This window comes from Artemia franciscana, chromosome 17 (genome assembly GCF_032884065.1).
Source record: "Artemia franciscana chromosome 17, ASM3288406v1, whole genome shotgun sequence".
NCBI lineage: Eukaryota > Metazoa > Arthropoda > Branchiopoda > Anostraca > Artemiidae > Artemia > Artemia franciscana.
The window spans coordinates 22,371,848-22,396,301 of NC_088879.1; the positions used below are offsets into that span (position 1 = coordinate 22,371,848).

Here is a 24,454-nt window from a genome sequence, read left to right on the forward strand (position 1 = left end):
CATTATTTGTTCCACAACTACACCAAACATCAGAATGAGCATTAAAGTCTCCTACAATGATATGTTTCTCGTTACCTGGAATTTCGTCTATAATAGCTTGCATTGAAGTACCCACTGATTTGTTATTTCCATGTGGATTATAAATATTAATAATATTCAATGCATGTAGGTTTTTCGAAAACACTTTCACAGCAACTAATTCTATTCCATTTTTCTCCAACAATCCTGAATTTCTGAAACTTATTTTCTTGAAAGTTATTCCTTTTCTTATCCCTATTATCACTCCTCCTCCTTTCTGATCAATCCTGTCTCTCCGTATCACGCTGTAGCCCTTGAAATTCATTTGTATATACGGGTGTAGCCAAGTTTCTTGGATACACAATACATCCAAATCATTCTTGGATGAGTATTCTAGTAGCATGTCCTTTTTATGTGTGAGTATCGACTGTGCGTTCCAAGATAGTAGGGACAAGTTCATTTTTCTGAGGTTGTGACTCCCTGAGAGTTGCTTCCAATGCTGTTAGATCTTGCAATTCCTGCAGCAATCTTGGTGGCATCTGGTTTTACACCCGTTATGAACTCTAACGCTGTACATATTTTTAAAACACTCTGGTCCACTGTCAGATTGGTGATATTAATGAGATCTGGCTTTATCACCAATGCTGCAGTCACTGCCTCAAGTGCAGTCTGCACTGCATCCTTTTTCATCTGTTCCACCTTTTCAACGGGTACCATTGTCTGTGAGCTTCTTGCAGTTATCGTCGTTATGTAAGCATGTGCAGTACTTGCTTTTTTATTAAGAGCTGCTGCATATGATTGATAAGTCACATTTGCCCTACGAATGCCCATCTGCTGCTGCTCAGCAATCCTATTGACCATCTGAGATTTATTCCTCGCTGGGCATTGAGCCGAGGTTGTTGCATGCTTTCCACCACAATTCCTACAGTAATACAACTCTTTTCTAACTGTAGCTTCTTCATTTTTGAGGGGGCAGTCTTTAGAATGGTGTGCTTTACTGCACCTTAAGCACGTAGGGGTTGTGGCTCTACACTCATTTTTTCTATGTCCAAATTTCTGACACATAAAACACTGTAATACTGGTCTGTTATACTGAGAAACGGTTCTTTTACGTCCAATGAATCCCACTGACTCAGGCAGAGACATACTTTCGAAAATAACCATCACTGCAAAACTGTCTTCTAATTTTTTCAATTCCTTGTTGAACCTCTTGAGTCGTCTTACTTCCAAAACTTTTGCTTCACTGACAATTTCTGCTTTAATGTCTTCCACTGAATATTCCTTGTCAATTCCTCTGATGACTCCTCTAGAGTGCCTTTTCCTTTCTTGACACATCACATCAATTTTGCCTAGCTTGGTTGTTGCAAGTAGTTTGCCTTTTGTTTCACTTTTCTTCATGTGTACACTTAATTTTCTCCGTTCCTTGTTGCACACAAATTCTAAGTCCTCTGTTGGCACAACTCCTTTCAGTATTCTCAACAATATCATATCGTTTGGAAAGGTCTGGTCTTCTTCCACTGGTGTGAAGATCACACATTCACTGTTCAGTTCCTTCTCTGGAATGTCCATTTCTCCTACTGTTCTGACCCTGCTTGAAACCTGTTCTGTTACAGTAGGTGATGGGAGGGGTGGTATGTTTTCAGTCCTTCTTCTTTTGAAAACTGCACTTGTACTAGGGTTCTGTCCAAGTTTTGGAAAGTCCTCGTCTGAAATAATACCCTCTGCAACAGCACAATTCACAGTATCTCCAATATCACTCATATTGTCTTCTGCCCCTGCAGTTTCGTCACTTTGAAGGATTTCAAACCTGTTCTTAGTGGACACTGACACTGGGTCATGCCTTGTTCTTGTGTTCTGTCTGGTGTATGGCATCATTCTCACATTGTCTCTCACCGTGTTTCTTATCAACTGTGGCTGTGGTTGCTGCCATTGCATTTGGACTGGGGTGCAATAAATTTGCGGGGGGTAGTTTACTGATCCTGCATTGGGATTTTGCATCATCATCTGTCCTTGATTTGAATACACATTACTAGGTTGCATTTGTCCCTGGTACACAGTATTATAATAAAGCTGGGTTTGGCCAGCCTCGACATGTTCACTTCTGCTTTCGTTCACTGGCAACTGATGTTGGTTGGCTGTGCAGTTCATATACCCACTTGGGCTTCTCACATTCTGGTATTGCACTGGACCAAGGTCCACCAGGGGCACTTGGCCCGATTCCATGATTGTCCCTTCAGCCTGGACATGTTCACTTCTGCTTTCGTTCACTGGCAACTGATGTTGGTTGGCTGTGCAGTTCATATACCCACTTGGGCTTCTCACACTCTGGTATTGCACTGGACCAAGGTCCACCAGGGGCACTTGGCCCGATTCCATGATTGTCCCTTCAGGGTCTACACAAATTATACACCAAAATGTAGCTCACAGTTACACGAATCACTCTCTGATAAAAATTCTTTTATCAATGTCCTCTCTTCATTACTATAAGCTGTTAATATAACTCGGTCACAAAACTCGGTCACAAAAGTATTGTCCGAGAAAGAATCAGTCTTTAAAACTCGGTCACAAAAATCTAAGACCAACTGATAGGCTATATTCTAACAACACAATGCGGCGACAGTTCAGTTCTGGTTAAACCAGAGCTCAGCCAGTGAATTATTTCTGTGACGATTCAATTGGATAACTCTCACTGTTTAAAATTTGCATCCAATAACTTGCTTTTTTGTAGTTCACACTTGGGCTTGTTGTCGTTTTTACTTTTCTATATTCACGTTTATTGTATTTTCCAAACTTCTTATCAAATTAAGCATCTTGCAGATTTAAATTTTTCCTTTCCAGTTTTTTACAGGCTTGTGCGAAATATTCAAATTTACATGCCCATCTTGATTTCAGTCATGCTGAATGGTAGCTTTAAAATTTAATCAAAAAGAAATAACATCAACTTTAAAGCGAATTTTCAAATTCGTTGCTCAAAGCTCCCATCTGTAGACATAATCCATGATTAGCTATAATTGAAACTTCTGCCTTCTTTCCAGAGCAGTGTGGCCAAATCGAACGGAGAGGATTATGCTTCCTTAAGCCCAAAATTATGCTTTCTGGACAAATTTATGCTACGCTTCTATATTTTCCCAGGTTTCACGAAAAAGTTGATCAGTTAAGAAAATTCGAATTCTGTCTTATCTTAATAAAGGCTCTGAACGGAATATAATCTGGTAATAATAGCTTAATAATTTATTTTTAACCCGCTAAGGGAAAAAAAGCGGGGTATAAACGAAGGAGGCAAAAAAAAGCTAAAATAGCATAGAAAATAGGTAAAAAGGTTTTTTTTTATGTCCAGGGGAAGGATCTTGGTTCACAATTTGATTCACGTTTTTCGTGTATTTTTGCAAGTCGTCTTTCTTCTCGAATCGGTTGGCGGCATTTGAAAAACATAGTGTCTAACATTATCATCAAAATTTTACTTCAGATACATTTAAAAAAAAGAAAAAATGTGGTTCATATTAAATGATCTTCTTCATCTTCGCTTTCGGATTCAACTTCTTGACCAGGGGGTGGAGTGGTTACGTAGAGGTATTGTGATATATCTCGGGATTGTGGAGCTTGATCTAATTGTCTGTAGGGACATATTTGTAGCAAACTGTATCTTTAGTTCTTAGTCGCGATTTTGTGACCAGCACGGCTACAATACTTTCTTTCTTCAACCTATTCCGCTTTTTTGTCTTGACATCACTGATCCAAGAAAAAATTCTTTCTGAGTCTGTGTTAGAATGCGGTAGGGAGAACATCTTCTCGGCGAGTTCTGCCAGGTCTGAAAAAACTCTTTCGTCGGTAAAGTTTCTCATTTCGCGTATTGATCAGCATAAGCCTTTCACAAAATCTTTTGGAGTTTCGGCGATAGTTTGGTGTCTAGCTGGTGTATAATAGCTATCAACCAGTTCTTGAACCATGAAACATTGCTTTTGGTTGAAACGGCTAAGCCTAATTGCACAGCAAAATACTCTCACCGTTCACCACTAGCAAAAACAACATGAAACCCCTCTAAATCTCAAAATTTCATCAAACAATTATCTTCATCAATTCAAGCCAACCAATCACCACATGTCTTGAAATTCAAATATCTTGCGTCCGCTTTTCTTTGCCATAGACCAAAGGATCAGAACAAAAAAATACCAAATGGTTCGTAGTCTGTCGCTGTGCGACAGTCAACTTGAAAAGTGAATCAAATGCAACTCTGATTAGTAAAAAGAGTGTTTTTGCGAAGCAGTTTTGTTTGAGCTAAACCATGTGCATTTTTTATTTTTGCGTGAAACATACAAGCTGGTTAAACCAAAACTGTCATTAGTTAAACCAACTGGTTGACACACAAAAAGCCTTAAATAGTCTCGACTGAAAAGCCCGCTTCTGCTGAAAAAGAAGAAGAAGAAGAAAAATATCCACTAGACTTCCCTAAAAATTATAGTTCCCTAAATCTAGATGTCCAACATAGCTGTTCTAGTGTTAGGTGGTAAGTTGAGAACATATTTCATTAATTTTTTCACTTATCTACCCATCCAATGGGCAAATATGTAGCCCAGACTAAATATTTTCCATGCAATTTTGGGTAAATATGCAGTTTTTGACATAGGCTAGGCCTAATTTAGCTAGGATGAAAGTGATAACATCACTAATGCTTTTTAATACGTTCTTTCATAATTCAGTAGGTGAGTGAGAGAAATCGAATTTTCAGCCCTTGATGTGGCTCCAAAAGGTAAAACATTCTATAGTAACAAAAAGTTTAAAAACATATTTCTAAACAAATACTGGCTAGTAAGAAAAAATTCCACTTGTAGCTGATTCACGAATGGATATTAACTCTATTATTTTTCTTGGTCTTAATAAAAAAATATTTTAGGCCTATTAAAAAAAACTTGAAATTCTAGACAAGCTAGCCTACTTTTTGCTAACTTGGAAAGTAGTTTGGCCAGGAAAATTAAATTTTCAAGGATAGATCTGCAGGATAAAATATGTCCCAGCAAGGTATTTTGAAGTACTTACCTCCACTCCTTCTCCCTCTAGAGGGACCTGACCTTTGATGACCTTTGATGACCTTTGAAAATCTTGTTTTATACAAATAATATTAATATAATAAATTATTTGACTAATAAATAATTTTATTAGGAGTTGCATAAATCCAATCTTAGAACTTTATGACTATAAGGCACCATTTGATGGACTTTTGCATGATTTTAGATCTGTTGCTGTTATTATTTTTTAGATTGAGGACAGGTCATGCCAAAACCCATTTAGTTTTACAGAAATGGGGGAGAGTTAGCTCACCCTTATAAGATATTTGTAATGATGATGTTAGGTATATTCCCATGAAGTACACAAAATATGAAGTACAAAGAGTTTTGTTTAAAAGCCAAATTATAAAGTATTTTGGTGCATCTACAATGAGAGCAATCCTAGGTCAGGCTAAGTCCCCTAAGTGGGTCCATAGAAAGGCTATGTTGTTGTTGACTAAGTATATAAAGAGTTGTAATCTGCATAACATTCTCTGATTTTTTTTTAAGTTATAATGCATTTGACTTTTATATTTATTGTATTGACCTTTCTATTTTGTATTTATGTTTCCTTTTATAGATGGTTTAATTATAGTAACTGCATTAACTTCTATTTTTATTGTATTGACCTTTTTATCTATGTATTTCTTCTTGTATTTTAGCCTTATTTAAATCTGAGTATGTTTCTTTTCACAGATATTTTAAGCAATATTAGCAGAATAGAGGTGTGATATACATAATAGTGCCAGTGATTTAAGCAAGAACACTCTGTACAATGTCTGAGTACTCTCCCAAGATATCTTAAGTTTTGACATGGCCTTTGCCAAAATTTTATTTGTGTGTTTCTCAAAGTGATGTGGCTTCATAAGCCCAAGGTTTAAAGAGGATCAAAAGTATACAAGCAGCTGATTCACTCAAATGTCAACTAATAACAACAACAATCTTGTTTAATAAAAGTGAACCTTGGAAAATAGATCACCTGCTTAAATGATGGACAAATTTGCAGTTGATCATATAATTTAACTAGGAAAAAGTGAAAACCTCATTTGATGCCTTCTTTATGTTCTTTCATAGGCCAATTCAATAATTGTTTCTGGGGCTAATTGTATCTTCAGTCCTTAAAGGGGCCTCAAAGGTATTTTATATGATCTATGAAAGAGCATAAAAAAACACCAAATGATGTTTTCACTTTCATCCTATGTAAATTATATAGCTTGCTGAAATTTACCATGAACTTGAAACCCCCCCCCCCCCATTTGCAAATGTATACCCTGAATTGTTGACAGCAAAATTTTGAATCACAAAATTTAGCACTATTTTTAGTCAATAGGATTAAAAAAATACATACATAAATTGAAATAGCCTTGTAGGAAAACAGTTTATATGTGAGTAAATGATTTGAATAAATGAGGTTTGAATTGTTATAAATATGTATTTTTGAAATATATTACTCTTGAACAACTTATTTATAAACTAGTGATATGTTTTAGTCACTTTTCAGTACCTTAAGTAGTATTGATAACTTCTTTGTGTGGTTAAAAAATGAAATACATTTGTTGCCCCTTCAAGGGTTCAAGGTGTAATTAGCCCCATAATTAATTATTGAATTATGAAAGAGCATAAAAAAGGAATCAAATGACATTTTCACTTTCACCCTAGCTAAATCATTTAGCCAACTGCAAATTTACCAAATGAAGTTGAAGAAAAGTAGCCTAGGGTAAAAGACCTCTGTTTGAAAAAGACCACTTTTCTTTGGTATTCTGGAAAATTAGATTTTTGGACTGCTCCTATTTTACTTCAGGATGCCACAATGCAAGTGTAGACTCAATTACCTCTCACATCCTGGAATGGTGTTAGGTTAGGAAAATTAAACTTTTTGGGGGTTGGACATACAGACAAAAGCATCTCTAGGGGATCTCTAGGGGAGAGAAGGAGTCCCTAACTCCCCTTCCTCTATTCAATATGGATCATTGCACATTACTGTGTATTTTCTGTTTGTAGAATTCCTAAGTCTCAAGTTGATTTAGCTCCTTATTATGACCCAAGCACCTGTAAATATAACAACATAAGCACATAACAAAAGCAACACTAAGCTGATAAGCAAGCAATCTCAGCAGGATGCTACAACAATATAAGCACATAACAAAAGCACACTAAACTAATAAGCAAGCGTGCCCAGCAGGATGCTACACTGTTTACATTTGATCCTTTATTACTAGTAAAAATGTAAATCTGTGCTTATCTAAGAAATTTCCACTTTTAACCTTGTTTATAACATACTTATATTCATTAATTCTCTCTTAACTAACAGCCACAGATTTAGTCAATATCTGCTGTAGCAACAGGAATACTAAGGCCATGTTTGTCTACTCTGACATAGCTCTGAATTGGCTAATTGTTAAAGGATACTCAATTATGTCATTATAGGGTGGGACAAAAATTGTTTGTACTTAACAGCCAGTCTTAATTAATGAAAACTGAAATTGAGATGCTGGAATTATGAAAATGTCAGGACTGAATTTAGTGTTGTAAATATGCCCTGGGATTATGTTTGGAATTGCCTGTCCCCCTGCCCCAACTCAGAAGTTTCCATAATTCTAGTTACACAACTTTTATTATCTTAAAAAAGGCACTAGAAGTTTTAAAAGGAGCTTTTACTCAAACAAGCTCCTTTAAAAGTTTTTATGATGCTACTATCAATGACAGAGATGTACTGCCTATGATATTGCTTATATACCCTTTTGAAAACCTGCATGTATATAGTTTTTTTTTTTTTTTTTTTTTTTTTTTTTTTTTTTTTTTTTTTTTTTTTTTTTTAATTGATACTTTCCCTATAAGTTTCATCTAAATACTCTCAGTATCATAAGTTTTATTAATAGCACACACATAGTGCTGTCTGGTTCATTCAAAATCTGCCACAACTTTCCCTAGAAGATCCAACATAATAATGTAAGCTGTTCTGAAATATTACTGTGTCACCTTTTTGACAATCTACATGCTTATAGTTTGTTTTGATATAGTTAAACATCTGCCCAAGTATTCCTTGAAAGCTTCAGCTTAATACCCTTACCATGTATACTAGTTTTAGTAGCAGCATGTACATAGCAGCTTTGATTTTCTTCAACATCCCCATCAATGCATGTTAAAAGTTTCAGCTTAATGCAATAAACCATTCATGAGGCATTGCTAATATGTCCTCTTGACAACCTGTATTTGTGTAGTGTGTTTCTATACAGTTCAGAACTGTTTCAATATTCCCCAAAATTTTCACCTTAATACCCTTAGCTTTAGGAGCAGTAGTATTAATACCAGTAATAATAGTAATACCAGTAAAATTGATAGTTGTAGTAGAACTAGTAGTCACCTATCTGAAATTTTGATTGGATGTGTCTGGAAAATTGATGGGTGTGGGAGGGGGGCTGGTTACCCTCCAATCACTTTTGACTCTTAAAAAGGGCACTAGAACCTTCAGTTTTGAATTGAATGAGTTCTTTCCAAAGTTTCTACAACAACTCCTTATATATAAAATGTCTTTTTGAATACAGTTTGCCTACATTGCTCTTTACTTTGGCAGCACAATTGTGCTATAAGTAAAGAGTTATATTAACCCAAAGATGAGTAGAAATAAAATGAAATAATATCAAAGTGAAAAACCACTATAAATCACCGTAATTAAATAAATAATACCTGAAAAATAATACCGATCACAATCAAGATTAGTGAAAAAAAATTATATGGATTGACAGTTTAATGTATAGGCTGTAGTCATATTTGTTCCTGGAAGTTTCAATAGTTTTAGATTTGAAAGATAGAAAACATTTAAAATATATTTTATTTTCAGTGAAGTACAAATTATGCTTGAGTCTTTAGAAGGCACAGGAGACATTAGTCCTACTCTTCTTTGTGGTAGTTTCTGCTCATTTTGAGTTTGAATTAGTTATTTATTGTAATTTCTGGTGTTTTTTTTTTAGTTTCATTTATTTATTTATGGTTTAATATAATTTATGCTTTACAAATTATTTCACTTTATTTCTTCTTATCTTTGGCTCACTATAGCTCTTTATTTTTATTTGAAAAGTTTCTTTTTTAGATTTTTTTTTCCTTTAAACTAATTTCTGTTTGTTTTCCATTGACTTGGTTTTTTCATTTTCCAAGAAAAGAATTTTTTAAATCTTTTCTGTTGGTTTATTGCTCTGAATTTATATGATACACTTCAACCACATACACATTTTCAAAATTTAATAGTCTTCCATGTTTTTATGAACTTTTATTTTGAATGTATACAGAGGAGTAAAAGAAATAAACAAAAGAAAAACTAAAAATGTGCCAAAATCATGCTTTTGAGGAGAGCAATGATACAAATTCTTGTGATTCATTAAGGACTACAACGCTTTGAGACAACAGTATGCCTACTTATAGTAAATAACTCAGTATAACTAAGGCTATGGTGGTAACACTATTTATTCAAATTTATTCAACACTATTTTATTCAATAAAAGATTACTTGAGCATAAGTTACTGTGGCTCTATAAATAAGATTTTCAATAAATTAGTATGTTGTTAGAATTTATGCAAAAGGAAGGTATTGCTGTAGTTAATATTGTACATTTTCATGACTGTAAACGGGAACAAAGAGACGTTTTTCCTTAATAGGATTGGAAATGGTGTCACATTTTCCCTTGTCTCTTTTTCCTGTATGAATATGACATCATCCCTTTTGGGGCAGTTTTGTTTTTCTTACATAAAGAGTTGCAGAATTGTAAGTATTCTTACTGAAGAACAACAATTTAGTCATGTGTCATCATGAACAAGCTAAAATGTTTAGTTCCTCTTTTTCAGGATGCGGTTTTGTTGGTCGTAATTTGGTAGAACTTCTTGTGAAAGAGCCAGATGTGGCGTTTATTAGAGTAGTCGATAAAGTACCTCCACAAATGGCATGGCTTAGCAGAAAACATGCAAGCGTTTTTGAATCTGAAAAAGTACAGTTCAGTAGTTGCAACCTTTTAAGTAAATGTAAGTATTTGAATATTTAAGCTTTTAGTTATTCTTCTTAATTTAGTAGAAAAGTTTTGATAGAAAAATAAATAAAATAGACTTGACCATATATGATGATACTTTGGGTTTACAAAAAAGTAATTTAAATCTTTTTCTTTTTGACATACCACGAGCTACTTTAATCAACAAACGTCTATGCAGACGTTAGTTGACAAAATGCAGGGAATGCTAGTATTCATTATCCATTAGAGGGTCTCATTATTGCTTTAAAAGTTGGCCCTTAGAAAATAACATGTATAAGATTCAACATAAGAAAGCACACCAGAAGAAAGTCTATAGGTCGATGATCAAACAATTTGTGGTAACGAACTGCAAGTAAGGAGCAACTCAGCCTGCTAGTAACCAAAACTCTAAAAACGGATACTAAAAAACTCTAAAAATCATTTTCTAATGATTCCAAATATATAAAATTTATTAAGTTTAATGTTACCCATCAATACCTATGAGCCAGAAAAAACTTGCTGGATTTTTGAAAAATGGAGGAAACACTCCCAAAAACGAATCTTAATGAAAATCACACTATCAGAATCACCATATCATAGAACCCTACTACAGAGGTTTAGAGTTCCCACCTGCGAAAATATGAATTTTTTTTTACTGGATGTAAGATTACAGATGTTTTTGTTTTTTTAGGGGGGATTGTATCAAACCAATGTTCCTAGAAGATCAGCAGAGGGCTCTTTGAACGGATATTAACGTTTCTAGTGCCCTTTTTAGGTGATCAAGAAGATTGGAGGGAAACTAGTCCCCCTCTCACGCTTTTTTTCCCAAAAGAGGCTTTGTTCACCATAATTGAAAGCTCCAATAACTATGTATTTGGGATTGACATGACCCTTCACAGCCACCAAGGAAAGGGCCGTAAGCTATTAAATTCGCTCATTGCTTACATATAGTATTTGTTATCAGAAGTATACATACATTTTGGGGGAGGGGGCTCTTTAGGTAGGATTTTCTATGTGGAGAATTTTCAATACAAAGGGAAGTTTCTAGGAGTGAACTCTCCTGGGGAAATTTTCCATGATTCTTGTACTAAATTCTTTTCATTTGTCTAACTTGCTCTTTGGTGACTCGACTCTGAAGAAACTTTCTCCGGGGGGGGGGGGTAAAAACTCCAAAGAGGGGGAATTCCCGGCATGATTTGGAAAAGATCTGAAATTAAATACAAACAAACTTTTTAAAATGAAAATATGCTAAGAATTTTATAGGTGGAATCAAGAAATTTTCTGATGGGGGGATTTTCAGCAATGATGCAAATTTAAAGGGAGGGACTTTCCATAGAAGAATCTTTCGGGGAGAATTTTCCATAGAGGAGTGGCCAGATTTCTTGATATTATTTTGAAAAACGATCAGAAATTGAATAAAAAACAAGTATTTTTTTCTGAAAGTAAGGAGCAGCATTAAAACTGAAAATGAACAAAAGTTATTCTTTATATTAGAGGGCTGCTCCCTCCTCAGTAGCCTACTTTGCTCTTTACCCTAAAGTTTAAATTTTCATCCCAATTCTTTAAGAATGACTCCTGAAACACAAGGGCTGTATAATTAGAATCAGAAGATTTTTTAGAAGTGCTGTAAAACTTAAGCGTGAAGAGCGACGGATTGAGGAGAGAGCAGTCCCTCGCATATACGAAGTAAATTCTATCTGTTTTAAATTTTAATGTTGCCAATTAAACAAACAAAAAAATGTTTCAGCTAAGAATATATTGAAAGCTTTTAATAAATCTATAAAAATCAAAAATACCAACGATTTTCAAAAGATTTAAAATTGAACCAAAAATGAAAGATCATATATAGACAAAATGTCGTGTAACAAATTAAAATGGAGTTAAGCTTATCAAAACTAATTAGAAAGGTTCTTAACATTGAGATCAGAAACAAAAGACTACATGGAGCTTATTGTTTGATAAGTTCTAAATCTCCCATCTAATTAAATAGGTTATTAATTAATAAATTCCTAATAAACTAAGCCACAATTATTCCTAACTTTCTTCATAGGCGAACACCCTTTAGGTTCTACCGCACAGTTCTTTGGTCAAGCCATGTAGTGAATAAAAATATATTATTTTATTTCTTGAATAAACTAGCACAGAAAAGGGATACTCAAAATTGTTCATTATGAAATAAATATTTCAGAAACATCCAATGCAAGGCCAAAATATATACTGACTCAATCAATAAAATTTTCTACTCCGGAGCTATGCCCGGAGCTATTTATTGCGCCAGTCGCTTGCAATTAGGAATACAAAAGAAGAATTTATTTCAAAAGAACACTTTTAAGAAAGATACTGTTATAAGGGAAATCGTTCCCCATTAGCCTCACATCTTTTGGCTTTTTGGCAGAAAGCCTTTCAGCAAAAGATGATGTAAAGGGCCTCACTTCTATTTTATGTGATAATTAAAACTGGCAAGTTTAAGAGATGAATACATAAAAGATAAGTGTATTCTAGGCCAAATATAGAGCCATGAACACAGTACAAACAACATAAACGAAATGCACAAATAACATAAACTTTGATCAGCAATCATCACAAAACACTTAAATGAAACACTGCATTAACCTAATACTAGTACTTAATACTTGAAACAAGAGCTAAGAGCTCATAAGACACTTGTGACAAGGCGAGAAGAGCTAAGAGTCAAGAGATCATATGGTATGAGCTCTAACAAAATTCTATGAATCAATAGATTGATTTAAAAAGGAAAATAAGAGGCTTAATGCCGGCCAGGATTTAAAATAAGAGCTCTGAGTCCCGATGTCCTTCTAAATATCAAAATTCCTTAAGATCCGATCACCCACTCGTAAGTTATAAATACCTAATTTTTTCTAATTTTTCCTCTCCCTTTAGCCCCCCAGATGGTCGAATCTGGGAAAACGACTTTATCAAGTCAAATAGTGCAGCTCCCTGACACGCCTATCAATTTTCATCGTCCTAGCACGTCCGGAAGCACCAAACTCGCCAAATCACCGAACCCCTCCCTCCAACTCCTCCAAAGAGAGCGATTCCAGTACGATTCTGTCAATCACGTATCAAGGACATTTTTTTATTCTATCCACCAAGCTTCATCCCGATTCCTCCACTCCAAGTGTTTTTCCAAGATTTCTCCCTCCAACTTCCCCCAATGTCACCAGATCCAGTCAGGAGTTAAAATAAGAGCTTTGAGACACGATATCCTTCTAAATATCAAATTTCATTGAGATCCGATCACCCGTTCGTAAGTTAAAAATACCTCATTTTTTCTAATTTTTCAGAATTAACCTCTCCCCCAACTACCCACAAGAGAGCGGATCCCTTCCGGTTAGGTCAATCATGTATCTAGGACTTGTGCTTATTTTTCCCACCAAGTTTCATCCCGATCCCTCCACTCTAAGTGTTTTGCAAGTTTTAGGTTTCCCCCTCCCAACCCCCCCCCCCCCAATGTCACCAGATCCGGTCGGGATTTAAAATAAGAGCTCTGAGACACGATATCCTTCTGAATATCAAATTTCATTGAGATCCGATCACCCGTTCGTAAGTTAAAAATACCTCATTTTTTCTAATTTTTCAGAAATAACCCCCCCTCCCCCACTACCCCAAAGAGAGCGGAATCGTTCCGTTTATGTCAATCATGTATCTAGGACTTGTGTTTATTTTTCCCACCAAGTTTCATCCCGATCCCTCCACTCTAAGTGTTTTCTAAGTTTTAGGTTTCCCCCTCCCAAATCCCCCCCCAATGTCAAGAGTTCCGTTCGGGATTTAAAACAAGAGCTCTAAGGCACGATATCCTTCTAAACATCAAATTTCATTAAGATCCGATCACCCGTTCGTATGTTAAAAATACCTCATTTTTTCTAATTTTTCAGAATTACTCCCCCCCCCCAACTACCCCAAAGAGAGCGGATCCGCTATGTCAATCATGTATCTGGGACTTGTGCTTATTTTTCCCATCAAGTTTCATCCCGATCCCTCCACTCTAAGTGTTATCCAAGATTTTAGGTTTCCCCCCTCCAACTCCCCCCAATGTCATCAGATCCGGTCGGGATGTAAAATATGAGCTCTGAGGCACAATATCATTCCAAACATCAAATTTCATTAAGATCCCATCACCCGCTCATAAGTTAAAAATACTTCATTTTTTCTATTTTTTCAGAATTAACCGGCCCTCCACTCCCCCCCCCCCCCAGATGGTCAAATCGGGAACACGACTATTTATAATTTAATCTGGTCTGGTCCCTGATACGCTTGCCAAATTTCATCGTCCTAGCTTACCTGGAAGTGCCTAAAGTAGCAAAACCGGGACCGAAAGACTGACAGAATTTGCGATTGCTATATGAATGAATGAATGACTGTATTTAAAGCCATTTTTCAGGCCGTATACATACATGTATAACAACAAACAAACTAAATTATGTAACAATCGACTTTTGAATAACAAGACCCTTCCGGACAAAATTTGCCACTGCTACTATATTTATTTTCGACATCGATTTCAAAGTTCCAAGAAGGGGCTCACGATCACCCAACCCAAGAAAGCTCCCTCTTAGCTCATTTAGCCCCTGACACCTGAAAAGAAAATGGTCTAGCTCATCAAGATCACCGCCAATTGGGCAAGTATACCGCATTTCCGGGTGACACCTATTTTTCCAAATACTGTAAAGAGGGAGACAGTTTGCTTGCACCTGCATCCAAGACCTCAGGGATTCTTTTGGAATCCCTAATTTAAAATATAACTCTTCACCATAATTTTCTTTCACCTTATAGTAAGAACTTAAGCTTTCCGACTGGCTAAGGTCGTTCCACCATTTCTGAATTTCTTGGTCTTCCAGCCTTGTTTGGATCTCTGACAGAAAGGCTTGTTGATCTGAGATTGGGCCGTCTCCTCCATTCCGTGCATACAATAGACCTGTGCTGTCCAGTAGTTTTTTGACATGGAAGGGCCATGACGATTTTTGTCCCAGGGTAAGTAATTCATCATACGCTGCTCTGATGAGTCTTGAGGAGGGACATTGCAGTATTTTCAGCCAAAACTTAATTGGATCTGTCTATGTTTTCTCATGGAGAAAAGTCCCAAATCTCCCTCGATGAAAAGTGTGTGAGTTGTGGCGTGCAGACCTAGCATTCGTTTATAATATTGTAGCTGTAGAGTTTCTAATGATTTTGCCACTTCTAGGCCCCATACCTCCCCTCCATAGTAGAGGATTGGCCTTATTTTTGAGTTGAACACTTGAACACTATATGTCACTTGGTTAATACCAAGTGCCATAAAAAAAGGTCATTGAAAAGAAAACTTAACACTTGGAAAATACATAAATAAAATATTACATTTACTTTATACTGAGATTTTTTTTATTTAGTAAAATTTCCAGATACATTGCTACTCTTCAAATAAACTGTGGCGACGTACTATTTAAGACACCTGGAAGTATCAACTCATTATTTCCCAATATCCCTTCCCTTATCGTAAAGAGCACCTGGCTCCAGCTTAAGCAATGCACTAAATAATCGTCTTTAACTCTGTAAAGCGGGCAAGTATATCTGTCTTCATTGGAATATCTTCTTGTGACAAAACTTCTCTTACCGAATCATAATCCTTTTCTCTCATAGGGAACAACACAATATCCCTCCAATTTTCATTACTGAATTCTATACATTCTCCGTCTATACTCTCTAATTAACTTGACCAAGTATAGGCAGCTGGGATATCTGATAGGGCCTTTCTTTTATTATCACTTGATTTCATTTTTGACCAGAAATCTTTTGTATTACCTAGATTAAAAGCTTGCTCAAGCCCCATCTGTTCTTCTCTAAGATTCTGCCACTTTTTTCTTTTTATCAACCTTTTATATTCTCTTCTTTTTTCTTTGAATCTCAACAATAATTCATAGTTTTACTCAGATGAAGAGTAATTTTTAACTGCCTCTAGTAAATCTTTTAAATAATTTTTCATATCTTTACACTCATTATCAAAGAAATTTAAATTTATTTTCTTATTTAACCTTTCAGACTTTTGAGCACAATTATAAATAATTGAACCTAACTCGCTCAGAGTCATATCAACATCCATTGGTGATTTGTACATAATTTCAAGCCTTTCATTTGCCTCAGGCCGTAAAAGTTCATTTCCAAACAATTCCACCTCCTCACCACTCCACTCGGTCTTTCAAGGCTTCTTATAATAATCATTTTTTTTTCAAAATCATCATTACTTTTCTTTACTACATTTTTTTTTCCCAAGATTCCCGCTATAAGCCTTAGTTTAACCTTTACTGGAAAATGATCTGACCCTATGATACTTAGAACCTCAACGCACATTATGTATTTCACAAGCTCGAGCCCAACCAATTATATAATCAGTTATGCTTGGATTTTTCCCTGACAGACAGGTAAACTCACCCTCCTCTGCATCCTTACCAAATCGTCAATTTCCATCCACAAGAGTACTATCAAGCTTAGCTCTAGAACCCTCTTACCCGAAGAAATTAACCTTTCTTTTAAAGTCCTTGCTGCTTCTAGATAACTTATAAATATCAGGTATCAAATCTGGCGTTCCTACATAAGAAGCTTCATTCATTTCATTACAAAACCCCATATAAGGGTTAAAATCCCCCATAACTAAAAAATAATCATTTCCATATCGACAACGTATGTGTCTTATCTCTTCCTCAATCAGATCCCATATTATTTCATTACTATATGAGGTATTCTGAGGAGCTATATATACTACTCCAAGCATCAATATTTTGCCCTTTGTAAGAAGAATTCGAACCCATACAGTGTTTTTTGAATTGCTAGGAATACGTAAATAATTTTGTAAACAACCCTGCTTAATTAACACTAAAATACCACCGTGATATCTCATATTTCCAGCCGCTTTCCTAGTAACTTTTTCTATTGAAAAACATCTGAAAGTTGGCACTGAATCTTCACTATGCCCCGTCTCAATTAAAACAATAACATCCACATCATCTAAATCTTGTAATATATGGTTTACCTTATTTTTTACACCTTGGATATTCCATGTAACTATACGCAAAGGGTGGACATGACCATAGTGTTCCTATTCACTTGGCAATAAAACATCATGTACTGGTAAGACGTACGGCGAGACGGAATCTTAATTATGTTGGAACGAAAGTCGATAGTAATCAGTTGTATATGCAGTAGCCGGGCCTTTTAATGGACCTTTATAGTTAACTTCTCTTCTCGCAACATTACGAATGGTACAACTGTTCTCGTCTTCTGGACTAATGATTTCACTAATTTTTCTAACTTTTTTCATTATTATTTGTAACTTTAAGAGGTTTTCTAGTTTTTCAGTGACCTGGATGCGCTTTTGGAGCGTTGTGGTATTTCGTTTTTTTAATCCCAGGAGGAGGTTGAGTTTTTTTCGTAACTGTTTTTTCATGCTCTTTGACCTTGACTTAGTAGAAAGTAAATAGAAATTTCTCTAAGAAGGGTTTTAGAAGATTTCATCCCACGTAATCCTGTAACTTTATGGGATGATATGCTATTGTGGGAACTGTCATTTGGCCTTCAAACTGCAAATGTCGAGATCTGTTGCACTTCCCCAGTAAATAGCTTATCCTCTGAAGTTTTAACTGTGTATCTTTGCTTATAAACATTGGTGTATATAGGCAAGCGGTTGCAGCAATCTGGGGATAGTCTTTGTAATTTTTTTGTGGAGAGGGGGGGGGGGTCAAAAGCTGCGAAAATGTTGAGGTGTTTTAGTGAATTGCTTACTTTAGTAAATTCCCTATTTTGTAAGTTTTTCTTATATATTGTGGCTATTCGCCTTTCTAGAGGTGTCCAGGATATTGGATACGAAAAAATTTTTCTATAAGAAAAAAATGTCTTTATATAGAGTCAAAATATGTTCTACCTAAATTGAATATACACGTTAGATTCATAATTTTTTATTTTTTTTTTAGTATCAAGAGAGAAGGTTTTTCTTCGTGAGGGTATGAGAAGCTTTGATTTTGTTATCAACTTGGCTGCTGAGACCAAGCCAGGTCAAGACGAAGCCGTCTATAGAGAAGGCATTGTGTCCCTTTCAGTGGCATGTGCTGAAGAGGCACTAAAAACTGGCGTTAAGCGTTACGTGGAGCTTTCTTCTGGAAACATGGGAAGTTCTGAAAAGGTGAACGAATTTTAAAATCATGTTTGTTTGTTTTTAATAGCCTAAGCTCTGTGCAGAGCCATGTACCCATAGAATCTAGATCTGCCAACTGCAAATGTTAATAAAACCCTTCACAGTGATAAAAGTCGTTAGCATCAATTGGCAATATTACCAGCTTATGAAAATCATGAAAAATTCCGCATAGGTTCGTTAATTGGCGATTCTTTGGCTAGTAAGAATTGTTAGATTTTTTTAAATCTACAATGTAAACTCAAATTGGGTAAAGATTAGGGTCAGAATTTGCAGCATTTAATTTTTAATGGCAAAATTAGCTTAAGTGAGACTAAAATCTTATGATTTTGTCTAGTAATGTCCAAGAAAATCTGGAGGTGGAGAATCCACTGCCAAGGATTATCACCGTAACTAGGATGAGCCAAACAAGTGTTGCCGATATAGGTTAGTAAGAATTGAATTATGTTAATGAATTAAAAAAATATCTCAAATGTGTAAAAAAAAGGTAGGTAAATGTTATCGAAATTTTAGTTATAACGGAAAATTACCCCGTTTGGGCTAATGATCTTCACTATTTCATCTAGTATAATCAAAGAAAATCTGGCAATTGTAGTTTTATGGGCTGTTGCAATGCAGGTATAATCAGAGGCAACGCTATGGCGTTGCCTAGTAAAGGCCATATGGCTCCAATGTTTTATTATTTAATCATTTTTATCCAGAAGCACTTCATATAGAAGGCGTCGTCGTATAAACTTACGAGGTGGCTCATTCAGCTGGAAACTGGAAATTCTAGTGTCCTTTTGAAGAGTCAAAAGTGACCGGAGAGCAACAAGCCCCCTCCCCACACCCTATTTTCCAAAATACATCCGGTAAAAATTTTGAGATAACCATTGTGTTAAAAATAGTCCAATAATCATGTAATAAAAACTCCGGGGTCGGCACAACTACCGAGGGCCCGGAAGCAGTCGTTGTAAGTTATGCAAAAAAAAATAATTGAAGAAAAACGGGTTTAATTTCTTATAAAGCAGTGACAACAAAATAAAGTAAAAACTACACTTTAGCTAACCATAAAATGAAAATACTCCGAATATTTCGGCCCCACGTCCGGGAGCCTTTCTCAACGGAAAAAAAAAAACAACAAAAAAGGAGAAAATTACAACAATTTAAGACTATTTTTAAGACATTATAAAAATGCCACGACAACTAAACCAACATAAAAAATATAAACAATCAAATATATAATAAACAAAAACTCACATTTTAAAACAAACACTCCCGCAACTGACTGTAACTTTAGAAAAACTGATGTGATTGTTTATATTGGCACTTTCCTCTGCCACAATCGATGTATAAATGGGAATCTATTAAAAATGAAAAATATAAATACTTGCAACAATGCGAAAAGAGGTCACTCAACCCCAAATCCAACCAAAATCTTACAGGTTAATGAGACACAATTATGAATTATAAATTGAATGGATTTTTTCATTTGCTATTTTAGCTGCCGTCCGTTGACTTCTTACAGCATTGACCATGCTTTGACCTCCGTTCGCAAGGTTATTACTTGTTTCAGGACAATTATGCAACTCAATACTCATTGAAGTTTTTGACTGGTCTTTAATTAAACTATTATAAATTGAATTTATTTTAAATTCCCCTTCATCTCTATTGATACTAATACCCCCATAGATAATCTTTTTTATTTCTATAATTTCTCTGAAACTTTGTAAAAGTCCTACAGACTTATCAACAATTTTTGTCTGATCAAATAAAATACTATGATGAGGAAAATTAAACACGTGATCCGCTATAGCGGATTCAAAAGTATCAGGTTTTAATTTAATCATTAAATCAGGACAAATATATTAATCAGGACAAAATATAAGCTCATGGCTAAATAACGGAAAAGATAAAGTTCCAAGAAATATACAACAGGGGGTATACAAAATTCCATGCTCTTGTGGTAAATTTTATGTAGGTAGAACACAGCAGAATTTAAAAAATAGGCTACAGCAACACAAAAATGCGATAGATTGCTCGCTAAGACAGAATAAAAAACCTGATACTTTTGAATCCGCTATAGCGGATCACGTGTTTAATTTTCCTCATCATAGTATTTTATTTGATCAGACAAAAATTGTTGATAAGTCTGTAGGACTTTTACAAAGTTTCAGAGAAATTATAGAAATAAAAAAGATTATCTATGGGGGTATTAGTATCAATAGAGATGAAGGGGAATTTAAAATAAATTCAATTTATAATAGTTTAATTAAAGACCAGTCAAAAACTTCAATGAGTATTGAGTTGCATAATTGTCCTGAAACAAGTAATAACCTTGCGAACGGAGGTCAAAGCATGGTCAATGCTGTAAGAAGTCAACGGACGGCAGCTAAAATAGCAAATGAAAAAATCCACTCAATTTATAATTCATAGTTGTGTCTCATTAACCTGTAAGATTTTGGTTGGATTTGGGGTTGAGTGACCTCTTTTCGCATTGTTGCAAGTATTTATATTTTTCATTTTTAATAGATTCCCATTTATACATCGATTGTGGCAGAGGAAAGTGCCAATATAAACAATTACTTCAGTTTTTCTAAAGTTACAGTCAGTTGCGGGAGTGTTTGTTTTAAAATGTGAGTTTTTGTTTCTTATATATTTGATTGTTTATATTTTTTATGTTGGTTTAGTTGTCGTGGTATTTTTATAATGTCTTAAAAATAGTCTTAAATTGTTGTAATTTTCTCCTTTTTTGTTGTTTTTTTTCCGTTGAGAAAGGCTCCCGGACGTGGGGCCGAAATATTCGGAGTATTTTTATTTTTTGGTTAGCTAAAGTGTAGTTTTTATTTTATTTTGTTGTCACTGCTTTATAAGAAATTAAACCCGTTTTTCTTCAATTATTTTTTTTCATAAATGGAAAAGCAGTGTGGTCTAAGAAATTATTTTGTAAGTTATGCAAGTTTTACCCTGGGGTATATATGGCTCTTACAGAAGAGATGCTCGTATAAACTTCAGAGAGGGCTCATTTGATTGGAAATTGAAAGTTCTAGTTCACTTTTTAATAGTCAAAAGAGATCGGAGTGCAAGTAGCCCCCCCCTTCCTTTTTCACCCAAATACATCCGATGAAATTTTGAGATAGCCATTTTGTTAAAAACAGTTCAAAGATCCTTACCTTAAACCTTAGCTCCTCCTGGCCCAGGTGTGGCACATGGGGCGTCAACGAGGCCTTGCCAGACCTCCCGGTGTGGAGCAGCAGCCGTGACGTCCTCCCACTGTGGTTGTAACGACAGCTCAGCACTCCGCAGGTCTCGGTTGCACTGTCGTCGGAGGGTGTGTTTCAGTCGTCCTTTTTTCGCCCACCCTTTGGTTGCCACTCGTAGACAGCATTCGGAAGACGGTCTCCTGAAATTCGGAGGACATGACAAAGATAGGTCCATCTTCTCTGATTCAGGAGATCAGTGGCTGGCGGTTGACCTGTTCGTCTGCGGACCACTATGTCCGTGACCCTGTCCTGCCACGAGATGTTAAGGATTCATCCGAGGCAGACATTTTCAAATGCTAGGATACGTCTTTCCAGCCAGACATTTAGCTTCCAACATTTACTTGCATAAAGGAGAATGAACATGACGGTGCTATTCAACAGACGGAGCCTTAGACGCAAAGAATATTTTTTGCTTTGTCATACTGGTTTCAGTTTGTTGAATGCTGATGTTGCTTGTCCAATTCTCTTTTTTATCTCGTTGACTGTTCCGCCATCATAGTTGATCCAACTTCCAAGATATAATAAGATATAGGTCCAAGATATAAATCGTATAACGAAAACTCCAAGGTCAACACAACCCCCCAGGGCCCTTGGGCGGGCATTGTAAGTTATGCCCTGGGGGCTTAAATGGTTCTTATAGAAGGGATGCTTGTATAAACTTTAGAGAGGGCTCATTTGATTGAAAATTGAAAGTTCTTGTTCACTTTTTAAGAGTCAAAAGAGAGCGAAGGGCAACTAGCTCCCCTCCCCCTCCCTTTTCCCCCAAGCCCATCCGATAAAATTTTGAGATAGCCATTTTGTTAAAAATAGTTAAAAAATTGGATAATAAAACTCCGGCGGTCGATACAACCCTGAGAGATCGGGGGCAAGTGTTTTAAGTTATGCCCCGGAAGCATATAAGGTTTTTATGTAAGGGGAGGTCGCATAAACTTCGGAGGTGACTTATTTGATTGAAAATTGGAACTTCTGGTTACCTTTTTTTATTTAAAAGAAGGGCATCTACCCCCACACACACCCTCTTTTCCCCAGATGCACCCAATCAAAATTTCGAAATTGCCAGTTTGTTTGAAATAGTTCAACAATCAGATAACAAAACATTGGGGTTAACATACCCGCCCTCCGTGCCTGGGGGAAGGGTTGTAACTTTTGCCCTTGGGACATATAAAGTTTTTACGGAAGAAGTCGTACAAACTTGGAGGAGACTCAAATGATTTGAAATTGAAAGTTTTCCGTTTTTAAGAGTCAAAAATGATCCGATGGCAATTAGCCTCCCCTCATTTTCAACTCTATCATTAGCAACCCTCTTTTCGCATCCTTTTTTTGCATACGGTCGAATTTTCTCATATTGCCATTTTGTTCAAGACCTAAGATCATATAACAAACACTACATGGATAATGCAGCCCACCAGAACCTTGGGGCAAGTGCTGCAAATTATGCCCCGCGGGCATATACGGCTTTTACGGAAGGGAGGGTAGTATCAACTTTGGAGGGGGCTCATTCGATGGTCAATCGGAATTTCTAGTGCCTTTTTTAATAGTCGATTGGAGGGCAACTAACCCTCCCAAGGCCCCTTTTTCCCAAAATGTATTTGATCAAAGTTTTGAGATAGCCATTTTGTTCAAAATAGTTTAAAGATCAAGTAACAAAAGCTAGGGGTTTACACCACCCCCAGAGCCCGGGGGAAGGGTTGTAAGTTTTGCCCCGGGGGTAGGTAATGTTTTATGTAAGGGGTTGTATAAACATTGGAGGTGGCTCATTTGATTGATAATTGAAATTTTTATTTACCTTTTTAAGAGTCATAAAAAGTAATCGGCGGGCATATACCCCCCCCCTCTTTTCCCCAAAAGCATCTAATTAAAATTTAGAGATTGCCATTTGGTCTAAAATAGTCCAACGATCAGATAAAAAAACTTCGGGGTCAACATTGCCCCCTCCCGAAACTGGGGGGGGGGAAGAGTTGTAATTTATGTCCCGGGGCACATAATTTTTTTACGGAAAAGGTGTCTGTATTATTTTCGGAGGGAACTCAAATGATTAGAAATTGAAAGTTCTAATTCCCTTTTTAAGAGTCAAGTAATCCAATGGCAACTAGCCTCCCCCTCCAACCCTAAGGCTCCAATTTTTCCCCCAGTGGCACTACGTATGGAAGGGATTGTCGTATAAACTTCGGAGGGAGCTCATTCGATTGCAAAGGGAAGTTATAATGCCTTTTTAGTTCAAACGTCAGATAACAAAAACTTCAGGGTCGCCAAAAGGCCCCAGAGCCCAGTGGCTATTGTTTTAAGTTATGCCCCGGGTGCATATAAGGTTTTTATGTAAGGGGCGGTCATATTCATTCAGAGCTACCTCTGAACGAACTTTCATCAATTAATATGATTATATATCTAATATTCAGTTTAATTTTATTAGTTCTTTGCAAGACTGTTCAAGACAAATATAGCTTCATTACAAACAAGAGTTTGGATACTACCCCCCCCCCTCCCTAACTGTAAAAGTCTAAAGCCTACTACGTCATTGGTGCTCCACTGAAAACTAATTACAAATATTTCCTTTTCCATTTTTTTCAGCACTGTAAATCAAAATAAAATTACAGTGAAATAAAATCTTGAGATGATGATATGACAAACATTCAGTTTGATTTTATTTGTACTTTCCATGACTGTTCAAGACACATATAGTTTTCAGTTAAGCGCAAACGAAGCAGTAGGTTTTAGACTTTTACAGTGAGAGAAGGAGGCAAAACCCAAAATTTTATTTGTAGAGATTTTTGTTCGATTCAAGCTTGATTTGCATATTCAATTTAAGTTTCACTCGTTTTAAAATTTATTTACTCATTTATATTAGCATCTATTGTATGTTTGTTTGCTATGATTGTTTATTTAATTTCTGTTCGTTTTAGTTTTCATTTATAATACGATAGCAAAATTTTTTTTCGTTGTAATCTTGGTTTGCATATTCAATATAAGCTTTACTCA

General features: G+C 35.8%; 1 protein-coding gene across 2 annotated transcripts in view; it reads left to right on the forward strand.

Moving 5' to 3' along the window:
- Positions 1 to 4,387: 4,387 nt before the first annotated feature.
- LOC136038009 (uncharacterized) overlaps positions 4,388 to 24,454 on the forward strand; it is a 44,423-nt gene continuing 24,356 nt past the window's right edge. For both annotated transcript variants that reach the window (XM_065720928.1, XM_065720929.1), the window contains exons 1-3: positions 4,388 to 4,522; positions 9,900 to 10,073; positions 18,019 to 18,227. In XM_065720928.1, coding sequence (XP_065577000.1) covers positions 4,492 to 4,522; positions 9,900 to 10,073; positions 18,019 to 18,227 — 414 coding nt within the window. In that variant the 5' untranslated portion in view covers positions 4,388 to 4,491. The remainder of the gene's footprint in view (positions 4,523 to 9,899; positions 10,074 to 18,018; positions 18,228 to 24,454) is intronic.